Source organism: Ambystoma mexicanum, chromosome 2p (genome assembly GCF_040938575.1).
Source record: "Ambystoma mexicanum isolate Mex_15411 chromosome 2p, UKY_AmexF1_1, whole genome shotgun sequence".
Taxonomy (NCBI): domain Eukaryota; kingdom Metazoa; phylum Chordata; class Amphibia; order Caudata; family Ambystomatidae; genus Ambystoma; species Ambystoma mexicanum.
In genome coordinates, this window is record NC_090923.1 from 609,169,868 (window position 1) to 609,183,229 (window position 13,362).

Genomic DNA, 13,362 nt, shown 5'->3' on the forward strand with positions numbered 1-13,362 from the left:
CTAGCATTCACTTTCATGAAGCAGTGGCCACAATCTGTGTCAGTCATGGTCACTGTAAATCCCTTTCATGAAGCTGTAGCCACATTCTATGTCATAAATGGTCATGGTAATCCTGATGGCTACAACGTAGGCCAGTATGGTCACTATAAATCACTTTCATGAAGCTCTGGCCACAATGGATTGGAATATTGTCATGGTAAATCACTCTCATGAACTGCGGTCACAATCTGTGAAATTATGGTCACTGTAAACCATCTTCACAATGCTGCAGCCAAAATATATGCCAATAATGTTCACTGTAAGTTCCTTTCTTGAAGCTTCAGCCACAATCTATGCCAATAATGTGCACTGTAAATTCCTTTTATGAAGCTGTTGCCACAATCTCTATATGAATTCTCAATATAGTACTTTGATGATGGTTTACACAGAAAATAAGATGGCATTTGCAAATAACTTTTTTAAAGCAGGCCCCTCATCTGCTGCAAAAACATTCATCCATTGCTCTCTCACACGCACACACACACACACAAACACACACACACACTCACACAACATATACATGAATGCACACACATTTATCATATTGCACACGCACACATTGCAATATATTAGAAAACAAATGCTAAAAATGATTTTTTTACTTACCTTCAAGTTCACACACTCTTAGTTTGGTGGTCTTCTCTCAGTCTGAACCGAACAACGACAGCACTCTTCTGGAAATAAATACAGCCCGGACCTGGGTGAGCTCTTGGTTAGCTAGCAATGAGTCGGCACCAACTCAGTTTGCCTGCAGCGGTGGCAGCTCATGACCATGTGCCATTCTTTCTAAAAAGGCAGAATGCTTTTTAAAAGCAGAGTGTTATGATGGTCCTCATCAGGATCCCCCACCCCTTTGACATGGGGGCACATGCATTATGAGGACTTTGGGGTCTTCAACTATAATTGTGGGTTCACACAGAGAAGATCCTGCATGTGGGGCAGGCTTCTATCTCCTATAGTGCACTTCACTGTCTTGCCTGAGCTTATTAGCCCACCAGAGAGAAATGGGGCATGTTTTCACCGTCCCCTGCAATGAAAATAAAAAAGGTTTTTCATGTGCAACACAATCCTGTATGAAATGGAAACATTACTTGTAATGTGAGCGAGATAAAAAAAAAATGTTACTACACTGAAAGTATATATTTTCCATTCCTAGCACAGGCTGCCCCATCCCTATAAGGAATGAAAGACAAACATGTTCAAGCTGGCAGTGCAGCTGGTCTCAGGTTTATTCCCCACAGGGGCATTGTGTTACTACTGTACATTCACCTCACAAATGGTGCCCACTTGTGTTATCCTAAACACTCCTTTAATCCAGGACTTCATCCAATGGGAGAAGTGCCAAAAGACGAATGAAAACAGAGATGGCACTAGTCCCTCTTCATGGACAAAAGAATGATATTCTGGGGCAGGACTAAGATGGGGCCTCCCTGGTGCTAAGTGCACCACCCTGATTACTGCAGGGCTGGTTGGCTTGAATTCAATATTAAAATAAAGTGCTTGCTCAATGGAGTGTGCAGAGAGCGCATATGCCTCACTGGGTACAGGGCTGCAGAGAAACCAAGTTGTTATGAGAATGCCCGACGTGGCCTCTGTGTTCAAATCCTTCTGAGGTGCACCTGCGCTGCTGCTTGGATTAGTTCCCTCCTGATTCCCATCACTTCAAGTTACCAGATGACATAAAGACATTTTCATTTTTTCTTTCAAAAAGTCTTTGTAGTTTTGTAGTTTATGCATGTGTATGTGTATGTTAACATAAGAGAGAGTATGTGTGTGTGTGTGTGTGTGTGTGAGTGTGTGTGTGTTCATTCATACATGTGTAACTAAATGTGTGGATATCTGGGTAATGAGAGAATTGAATGCGATGTGTGTTTGTATGGAATGGCTAGAATAATTATTGTTGGTTTAGATGTATGAAAGTGATTTACAGTGACCATTACTGGCCTAGGGTATTGGGCTCTGTCCAGATCTTCTTGATGTGAAGTGACTATTATTGGCATCGATAGATTCTGGACATAGCATCCAGAAAGTCATTTACACTTGCTAGCATAGATTGATTGAAAAATGTGCCCTACAGAGGCTCAACCTCATCTCACTGATGAGGCCCAATTATGGCCGACACACAAGCCTGGGGTAGCTGATGGTACTCTTGTTCAGAAGAGAATTGCCTAGCATTTTCGTGCTGGACTGCCTTTGTGGGTGGGGCCAGAGCAATATGCAATTGGATATTTCTTATGTCTGAAGGTAGCAATGAGATAAAACATGGTTGAATACCCTCCTGAGTGGAATAAAAATACATAGAGCAGGTTATTTAAACCATGTGCTTTCTCAATGGAGGGGCTCCAACATTTCTGTATAAAATGTATGGATTGATTGTGGTCACAGCCTCATGAAATTGATGTACACACTCTGCTCATGAAAGTGACTTACATGCTGTAAGTGCAGACAACATGTTTCTAATAAGTGCAGGAAAGGGGACTGTAGTGTTACAGATACAGACCACAAGTGCAGGGGGTGCCAGGAGGCGGTTCGGGTATGCAGCTGGACGGGCAGGGACCTGGGCCCGAATTCAGAGCATAGCTAGGTGACCAGTGCATGTTTCAGACAGGAGATCATCAGGGGAGAGGAAGAGAGAAGGCAGAAACAAAGAGGAAGGTCTTGGGGTGCTTCCAGAACCGGAGATGGTTCTGCTTAAGTTTCAGATTGTCAGGGAGGCTGTTCCAGAGGGAGGCACCAGCCAAAGAAAGAGATCTGCCCCCAGCTCGTTACTTTACAATCGTAGTGCCCCCTCTGGATCTGCCCATCCCTATTGCCCCAAAACATGTCTCCAACAGTGCCGACATTAAATACCCAGTTTAATTTAACATGGCTTCGGCCTGCCAGACCAATGTCATGGCAATATGCCCTCTCAGTGCATGCATTGATGTTTAAATCAATAACCAATTTAGAAAAACAACAACAACCTCAATAATTTGGCCAATCCACTTAAAGAGCAATAAAACTAGCAATGATTCAGGAAAGAACTGAAACTCGTGGTATTTAATGCAGCCTTGCACAAATAAGACTTTCTTTTTGTTGCCGTATGGTTTAATAAACAAAACGTACGCAGTTGCAACCCACCGATTCCCCTTTTTCTTATGAACAAGCACCCTCATTAGATGATCAACTACCCAGTCATTTCTGGGCTAGCAGAGATATCAAGCAAAAGTGAAGATCAACTCTGAACATCATTGGGCAAACCATCACCACTCCACCTCGCCAAAAGTCCCCCAACCAGTGCCTAACCCATCATCGGGTCTTGGTTAGGCTAATCGGGACCTTAAGGAATATACACTAACAGTTGCAGTTGGTAATATCCAGCGCTGGCAATTGGGCCGGCTCCACCAGATCCGAGATCCGGCTTCAGATGTGTAGCTGGTTCTCAGGATCCGGCCAACCACAGCCCCAAATAGGCCTTTTCAATCGCACTACATCGTTAAAAAAAAGAAAGAAAAAATCATTTGAAACCCTTAACCAAAGCGTTTGTCGAGCTATCGAATGGAGTGGGGGCCGGAGCCGCACACAGCACATTGGCGCCATGGGCGCTCTTCTGGAGCCAAGGCAGACCCTGGTGACTGAATCGGCTCTGTGCGAGCGCACTGTGCACACACAGCCTGTGTGCACAATGCGCTCGCACAGAGCAGCTTAGATAACTGAGGCAATCCCCCAAGACCGCTGAGGCGCAGAGGCGTTGCCTGGGGGGCAATAGCCCCGGGTCTTTTGGTTGTAGCCCCAAATAGAAGCTCAGGGGTTACAACCAAAACGCTAGCTAGTCCCGAAGTTCTGATAGTCCCAAAATAAGTGTAGCCCCAGATCCTTTCCAGACCTAGCAACACCTGAGGGTCAAAGACACTGTGACTGAGCATAAACGCACTGTGCGCACAAAGCAGAATCCATTTGGAAAATGCAATGATCAACAAGCCCCCAGCTTCGCCGGCTAGCTGATACGATATGCATATTATGGTTTGTGTACTTTTTGAGCAATGAAAGAAATTGTGCTATTTTTAAACTATTAAGTTGTACATTTGCTTTGATCAGAGTTCAACTAGCAGCTCCACCCCCTCTGAACTCTGCCTGCTTGGAAGTCTGCCCCCTCCTCCAAACTCCGCCCCCACACCGGCCCTTGTGGGATTCCCCTCCAATGTTTTCCATTTCCAACACTGCACATATCTAGGCTCCAATGTGATCTAACTGACCCTCATGATCAGTCACGCTCTGAAGTGGCCAACAGGCAATATGTGAGGCATAAAAAAAAAATTAAGGAAATGAGAAACAAGCCTTGACGAAGCCAATAGTTTGGGCTTTTGTTTGGACACGTTTGGATCAGCATTTTCCAGGGTCTGGCATACGAGTATACTATCTGGACCTGAGATGGCAACAACTGGCAAATAGAGTTGTACATAGCCATATTATGTCAGCACCCCGCAAATGCCGATCTTCTGCCTATGCAAGAGCCAAAACTGTTGGCTTTGGTAATGCTTGATTTTTACAGGAATTCAGTTCAAGAAAAAGATGCAAGTAGACACATACTGCTTATAAAATCAAGTGTCTAAAAGAAGACTTGGCTAAGGCAATTTTATTATGCCAGGAGCTGGTTTAGAATGTTTATTACATTTCATACGGCTGCTCAGAATGCACAAAACTAGACTCAAAGATATCCCTGGTAATACAAAAAGTGGCAGGGAGGGCATGTGAATGGATAGTTAAATAACCAAACAATCATCTCTCTCTTATATTGACATTCCATGATAATGGTTTCCGCTAATTGGCAGCGTTTCAGCGCCACCTAATAGCTAAAGCTAAAAATGAGACAAAGGGCATATTTCTTTACATAAATATCGGGAAGTCTGGCCGTGCAGGAATATTTTAATTTGTGATCAAGAACTAAGGGTGTAAATAATAGCCAAGACGATATGTGCGTGTATCTGCTTATCAAATAATAAAAGGATTGTTTGCGTCACTCACTACTCACAGCCAATCAGAGCACAGCGGCACTTTCACATTCTGAGGATACCCAGACCCAGATGTACCCTCATTTGGGAGCATTAGCCATCATTTCCAATCAATCCTTCGGAAACGGGGCATTTTGCGTTGTTCAAAGGCTGGGGAGAGTTAGATGACCCCTCCTGGGTGGGGAAGAGACATGACTATCACCTCGGTGGGGGAGATTGAGATGGATTCCACACTCTGGCTTGACTTCAACCACTCTCCTTTCTGGGGTGTTTGACATTCACATGAGTGGGGAAATAGTGAGATGGCTTCCAGCACTCTCTCCTGAGTTGGGAAGTGAGATGTATACCACTAATCACTTTTGAGCGAGGCAGAGTGGGAAGGCTTCCATTGCGCTCTTCTTAGTGAGGGGACGTGAGATGAATTCCACTGCTCTTGGCTGAATGGGTGGGAAAGAACACCACTATATTCTGATGGGTCTGAAAGAAGAGGAAGGCATCCACTGCTCCTGAGTGTGGGGAGATTGTGTTTTGCTACACTACTCCATCTCGAGTGTGGGAGAGTGGGATGGACTCCACTACTCTCAGAACCGGGAGGATAGCTCAGGGCAACCTGCTCGCCTTGGAAACAAGATGACGCGCGGAGCAACACAGGTACGTTCCCTGTATAAATAACCAGTCACATTAAATGACATATGGATTGGGAGGAGTAAACATCTCAACTCTCTCAGGGAGGGCTTCTAGTTATCCATGCTGAGGGGAGGAACCAGAGGGGGGTTCTGCTATTTTCTGGGCAAGGCGTGTTAATAATGCTCCTTGGAAGGATAGACACTCTCCATGCCAGAGGAGGAGAGCTGCTCCTCTTTTCCCAGCAGCCTAGTGATTCACTCGCTGCCTATCAGACTTCAGATAAGTCCCCTTGTAACTGGACTTTTTATCTACTGCCGAGGGGGGTTGGGGGGCGAAGGGAAAAGGAGAAGGTGTTTTAGAGAACCCACAAATACCCAGACCTTAGTCGTCCCCTTGTATCCATGGTGGCAGGTCGCGCGTCTACTCGCTAAGCTTGGAATTTACCCAGCAGGAGCAGCTTGACTGTGCGGGCATCTTTCTCGGCATCTTCTTTCAGCTTCTTCTCCAACTCCCGGGAGTGCTTGGCCTCTGCACTGGCACCAGCCCCCATCTTCCAGGGTCACCAATGGTGGCTCTTCAGGAGCAGAAGCAAAGGCCTTTTTTTTGGACCAATGTGAAACTCAGCCACAAAAATCCCCTCGAGCAATTTTTGTTCCAGTCTTCCAGGTCCTCGGACACCCCTCCTTGCTTCAGACCCTTGCAAATGTGTGCGTGAGGCTGCCGGGAGGCCGCAGCATTCGCCACCTCACGCCACGTCCTTCCCTGCCTTTCGCTGGCTAAGGACGCAGAGCGAATAATCGGACATAATTTTCCTCCCCCCTCAGCACTGCGCCAAATCCCCTCTGCTCTTAGTCTTAGAGGGATTTTCAGGCCCACGCTGGTCAGGTGGGTCTGGCTGACCAATGTGGGGCAAGGACAGGTGTCTAGGTGGGCAGCAGGTGTGGTGTGCAAGCCGCGGCTTTCCCTCAGAGTTGCTGCTCTCAGCTGAAAGCTAAGCACCTTTCTGGGATAAAGCCCATTAAGCCTTTACCTGCGCTGAGTGCAGAAGATTTGGTGCAAGGGACAGTGTGATCCGTGCTATAAAATGCCAAGAAGGGCTTCTCTTGACCTACGTGAGGCACTTTCTGTGTCCGCCTTCTGTTCCATCTTTAGCCAAGAATTAGCGCGCTGCTTAATGTGGCCCAGTTAAGTTGCTGCCTTCAAGCAACGTGGCCCCGACTGAACACACTTTAGAGAAAGAAATAGCATATGATGACGTGCTGTCGAGAAGGTTTCATGCGAAATGCAAGATGCCACTGTTTTGAGATTAAGAGTCATTAGTAGCAAAACCACCCACCACCTTAGTAATAAGCGATTTCTTCAAGTTCTAATATAAAGGTATTTGCTGTCTCCCACAGAACGAGGGCTGTCGTCAAGCGACACTTTTTGGTGCAGGAAAACTGTCTCGTGTGATTAAAGATTAGGTGTGTGTGCAGTGTGTACAGGTAAAAGTAGCAAAACTGTACGCAGTTAGGACGTTGCAAATCAGGGTGGACTTTGGTGACCACACACATAATATTGTCAGCACACCCTTTCAAGTCCACACTTTTAATTAGGTGGAAATCTGTTATGACCTTCGGTTGGGGTTCATATTGCAGATCTTCTGGAATGTAGTTATGTCATTGTGGAATGTGGTGTGTGTGTGACTTTTGGAAGATTCTGGAAGTGGCAGTTACATCTTGGAATTGGAAGGTGTGGATGTGCCATTTTCTTGTCCATGAAACCTACTTGTATGTCACTTACCATATGTGTAAATACGGAAAATAAGCATACCTTACAGGAGCCTGGGTCCATTGTCTTCCTGGGGTGAGCCCCCCTACATTTTGGCTACAAGGTGGTCTTTGGGTAGTCCCAGGAGTACTGTGGAGTAGGGAGCAGCAAGCAGACGGACAGCTCCCTCCAAGGGTCTCACCCACATCCGTGTCAGGTGCCAGCAGGGGCCAGGGATCAGGTAGTAAGGGGCCAAGGTCAAAAAGGGCTTGCAGGCCTGGCGGTGCAAGCTTGTTTCATCCGAGTCAATGCCAGCAGTGGAGGGACCAGGCAGGATGGTGCCGAGGTCAAGAACGTAATTTCACCAAAATGCAAAGGATAGTGGCAGTGACAAAACACGACCCTTGAACTCTGATGACAAGGGAGGAAGTGATGTCATTTGACTCCACCCTCACGGACATCACAGAAGTGATGGTATACAACCTTTCTCTCCTTGACAAAAAAGTAAGTGGCATCACATAGCATAGTTTATTTGTACACTAAGAAAAATATGATTATGATATCACTGTAATATGATATACATTTCATACAAGAATGGGTCACCAAATGTAGTATTAATATCAGTGTGTATAGGCTCATATTACCAAATTACAGTGAATTTAATCAGTAAACACAACAACCTGGACTATTGTACGTCACTCGGTCTAAACAGTAAACAGACACATCATCTCGAAGAGGCCTAAACCCAAAAGTGCAGACATCCAAGCTGCCAGGTGTCTGGCCAGAGACTGGAAACAGCAACGGACCAACACAAGTCCAACTAGAAGACAATCAGAGAATGTACCACATCATGCTTTTACACTTGGACAATACGCACAGTTATTTTCTTGACTATAGTGCACTTTGAACCATTGCACAGCAACCAGCAGCGCACTCCCGCCAGTCACCCAGAGCCTGAATATCCTGCAACCATTTTCATGATGGCCACCCCACCATCTACTGCAAGTTGCTAAGGGGCCTCCGTCAACAGCTTTAAATGTCTGGCACCAACTACCGCCCTCCAGCACCTTCCACCTCCAATGCCTTGCTCCAACATCTTCATGTTAACACAGCACAATCCTCCAGCAACCTAAGTCTCCAGCATTCTGCAACACCATCAACCTCAAGCAAAGAAGCAACCTAGGTCTCCAGTATCCTCCTTCACAACCCCAACAGTGTGAGTCTCAATTACCCTCCTCAAACATCTTATACATGTATTCAATGCATTTCAACTCTTGTACAACACATTACACCTCAAACACTCTCTCACAGCATCTCTAAGTCACTAGTACAACATCCTAAGTCTCCTGTACCAGCCTTCATAACATTTAGCTCAAGCACACACCTCAAACCCAGAGCTGTGCCAATGGTTATTCATATTTTTGAAACCTTCCATCCATCACCTTTCAGTTTTGCTCATTTGATAAGTAACCAACAGTTTCTTTTTTGTTCAACGGGAAACAGAGGTAAAGGATGTGTTGCAGGTCAGTGTAATTTCAGTTTTTTTAAAGGTAAACAGAAGCAGCAGCTCCATGTCATCACCCCTAGAAAAGGCCCATCTTATTATTTTATGATATCCTTTGGTCTTTTATATGCCAGCCTCCTCCAGCTTCTAAGAACTGGAACAGGAACCGAACGGTTTAGGCTGAACCCATATTGCACTGCATCCTCTTTTTCACAAAGCAAGTGCATTGCCCCTGAGCTATCCTTCCAAATACATCTATTTTTTATCTTGAGGAAGCAACAAATGGTTAGTTTCAAAGGAGAAGGGCAACTTCATGTAAATAAGTGATCTCACATTGTGTCTATCTACAGGGTGCATATGATGCAGATCTGGCAGATCTAGGTCAAGTCACACAGTGCCTAGGAAGGATTGTTGGCAGAAGCCACTGGGGCACATGCCTCTCATCACAGGCCCAGTGGCTCACTGGATGTGCAAAGCAGACAGCGAGAAACACTGATCATATTTATGCTCATGCTGTGCTGTCACTGAGTACTACAGGCTGCTCTTACCCATTCCTAGCTAGCTAGACCTAGCCCCCATACCCTTCCTGTTGCTACAGTGCTGGGTATGAGCTGCACAGACAGCCAAGTCTCTGAACCCAACCATTCAGGCATTCTTCACTAATTGAGTGACAACCTGTTAGTGATGGAGGCTTCATAGTATTTCTGTCATGATCTCTACTTCCAAAGGGTCAGGACTTACCCAACTCCCTTGGAAGCAGACCCATAACCCCGGTTCCGGGTGCCGGCCAGTCCCAATTGGGACCTTTTGGACCCTGTCCTGGCGCCAGTGGCACCAGGCTCATAAATATGCCCAGTCCCAGCGCTGGAAGCGCCAGGCTCATAATGCTTGGGTGGACTTACCTGCAGCAGACCATGCTGCTTACTTACCTGCCAGTTGAGCCCCTGATCCTCTTCTGTTTGGGACTACTTTTCCTGTTGGGTGGGGCAGGAGCCACTCCCTAGGTTCAGAACACTGGAACTCTTCTGGAAAGCAGGAACTCTTTTCTTACCTAGGCGAGGCCGTGGAAGGAGACACCTAAGCACTACAGGAGGCTATTTAATCCACACCCGATGGATGAATCTTGCTTTGCGTTATTCTGCATTCTCTGCAGCAGAACGCTCACCGTGTCTCCTGATTCTGTGCCTAAGGGAACAAAGGCTTACCATCCTGGAATCCAGTCTTCAGCAGCACCTATAAAGACAATGAAAGAACAGGTTAGCACTACGGTCTTCAGTGGCAGCACATCTCTTACCTGGTCGAGCGGCTGTCACCAACGCCTCGCGCTGCATTCCGGCATCTGAAAGACAAAGGCTTACCGACTCTTTGCACGCTCCGGAGGTCTTCCCGCTGCATTCCGGCATCTGAAAGACAAAAGCTTACCGGCTCTTCGCACGCTCCGGAGGCCTTCAACGCTGCATCCCGCATCTGAAAGACAAAAGAAGGTGCGTTTAGAGACATTGGGCAACTTTACTACTCACGTGCCATCACTCCTTCCCACGCCGAAATCAGCGGGTATCCCAGCACCCTTCAGCTTCTCTAAAGCTCCGAACTTGTACCTGCAAGGTAAAAGAGACAGTTAGTGCGCATCGTGAAGCAGGCAACAAGCGCTCACTTACGTGCTTCCAAGCGCTTCTATTCCTCACGCGGGTTCGATCCTCAACTCTCTTCAGCCCGCCATCCGCCATCGCCGGAACCCTGCAAAACAAGAGGTATCATTACAAAAGAACTTTACATAAGTCAAAAGCCATACTCACGTGCTCCTCGGCACCGCTCCACAGCAGCCACGCCTTACGCACTTAAAGACTTTTAAGACATTTGAAGTGCCCAGAACTTACCGTTCGTGCAGTAAACGACGGACAGCAGTCCTCTGAGGTCAAGAGGCCTGCACCCTTATCCAGTGAAGAAACTGGTTACGGCACCCTGCCCCCGAGGCAGATGGAGAGCTCGGCGTTCACCTACCTAAGGTGAGATTGTTAACCTTTGGGGTCCTACAGGAGAAGAGAAAGGGAAGAGGAGAGAGGCACCCAATAACCCAGTTCATTAATCCCATATTTTCTATCTGCAGACATCTTACTCTCCGAGTCAGACACACAGTGCACAGAGGTCCAGCCCGAGGAACCAACCGTGTGTTACACATCACCTTTGAAGACACGGCATTCACCCAGTCAAGACCGGCGCCTCTGCGGGAATCAGGTGAGCGTTACAATTTCCTTCGTCCATTTTATTTCTCCAGCTAACGGGATCTAGATTCCAGGGGAAAGAAGCTGTGGCACATTTAGCTGTTTTTACAGCTGACTTTTTCAGGTGTAACACAGATATCTGCTCTTGGCACTGTCCAGCCAGTAACCCCAGGGTTGCAAGGACATGTCTAGGGGCAGCAGAGGGGGGGAGCCAGGGATAGCAAGTGCTACCCCTGGCAACTTCCAAATGACACCTCTGGCCGAGGTCCCAGGCCAGGTGGTCCAAGTTGTCTTGCCATCAAGGAAGGAGCCACGTAGCAGGAACCAGTGGACAGCAGGAGCCCGTAGTGACAGCTTTTCTGTGCCATTGTTTGGCCAGGGTGCCGCCGGCCATGCTGTGGTGTTCGCAGGCCCGGGATTCTGGTTAGCGCAGTGGCAACTGGAGGGGCCATGTTGGAAGGCAGAACTGAGCGGTGACCAGCGGCCAGCAGCGTAGCGGGCAGAGCAGCAGAGGACCATGGCACGGACATGTGTAAGGTACTGCGGCCCATGAGCAATGATGATGTGGTAGAACGTTGTATCGCGCGCCGATGTGAGTGAAGAGCAGTTGGTTTCCTGAGGAACGCGATGCCAGGAGGATTCATTCCCCAATGAGCATAGCATGAGAGCGTGTTGTCACCTGCGGCATTATGGTGGAGAGCCCGCAGAAATGGCGAAACAATTACGAGGAACACAGGTGGAAGAGGGGCCAGCAACGGCCGGTTGGTGTTCGGAGTGTGAGGGTGCTGAGCTGCCATGTTGCAGGAATGAAGAATATGCCGTAGTGAAAGCGAGCGAATTTGAGGAAGGGAGTCGTGATGGGACCATGGTAAATGCTTGCGGGGATCATGTCTGTGAAGCGAGCTGTGCACCAGACGGAAGGGGGGGCCGAAAGAAGATATGTGGATCCTTCTGGAGTTAAGGGGGGGGCAAGCAGCCTTGGTTCGCCACCGGTCCTGATCGTGACAACGGTATGGATTTTGACACATGTGATGTGTGAGATTACGGTTCTCGTGTAAGGGGTTATTTGTGTTCAGCATGGAACAGTTATTTTGGTGACTTTCAAACTTGTGAACCTGGCTTCTGGGTTTTATTCCAGGAAACAATGGATCTCAGAGTTCCAGAGGAGGAATAGCCCATTTTAGTAAGGTTGGGGGAGGCAGGTGTTTATTCTGTTGTTCGTTTGGTGTTGTGGCCTCAGGGGTTTAGGAGGAATTGTAGGAGGGTTGTAATGGGTTAATTTATAGAATGTGGGAGGGCGTTAATTAAACGCTGTTGTGTTTATGTTGTGAATTCAGTGGGGTACTTTGGTGATGGCGCTGATCCTTTGCAATCGAACTATGATTACTTTCCAATTATTAAAGCAAAGAAAACATCAAGTTGAATGTGCCTTTAATAACATGACAAGTGTGCCCTGCGGTTGACACGTGTTTCAACTCGTTCCAGGTCTTTTTTTAAACTGGCCACTTTAAACTGATGTGTTTCTAACTCTCAGGAGTATGAATTGAATGGGCCTCATTACGTCTGTGACGGTAAGGCAACAACGGCGCCAGTAGTGCTACCGGTGCCGTTGTTACCATGTCGCCACATTACGAGGTCTGCTTGTGGGTGCCGCTCTGCACGCGTGGTCAGACCCGGAGTGCAGAACGGCACCCGCGAGCAGAACAGGATGGTAGCAATGGTACCTTTGGCGTAAGGCACTTTATAAATCAATAAAATACAAATACAAATACAAGTGTTTTTCAGAATAACTGGGTGGGTTCTGAGTGGGTTGTCGGCAGTGAGGTGCTGCTGGTATTCTACTGCCGTTTGTGCAGTAAGGGGGGTGCAGTTAGATGTTGCAGCAGGGATGCAGTGCAGTGCTGCGTCTGCCAGGTTGTGTGGGGATATTGTTAAGGTGCAGTGATGTGCTGCAACACAGATGCAGTTAGGTGCTGTGTTAACTGGTTTTCAGTTTTTAAGTTTTTAAGGTTTCCGGGCGTTGGTTGCAGTGAGGTGATGCATTCATGGCATGTAAAGGCGCTTGCCGCCTGTTCGTAGTTTAGTGAGGTGTTGCAGGAGGGCACAGGTATACCAATGTTTTGACATTTTCATGCATTTCCTTTAGAAGGGAGAGTGCAGTCTGTGATGGCATTATGTTATTCTATTGGTGTCTGCAGCGCAGTGGTTCTGGTTACACATATTTTGCAGA

The 13,362-nt window shown here is 47.3% G+C and overlaps 1 protein-coding gene across 1 annotated transcript in view; it reads right to left on the reverse strand.

The window, feature by feature from the left end:
• Nucleotides 1-6,455, reverse strand: part of GNAT1 (G protein subunit alpha transducin 1) — a 214,957-nt gene extending 208,502 nt beyond the window's left edge. Inside the window, exon 1 of the mRNA XM_069644137.1 lies at nt 6,102-6,455. Coding sequence (XP_069500238.1) covers nt 6,102-6,207 — 106 coding nt within the window. The 5' untranslated portion in view covers nt 6,208-6,455. The remainder of the gene's footprint in view (nt 1-6,101) is intronic.
• Nucleotides 6,456-13,362: the final 6,907 nt, after the last annotated feature.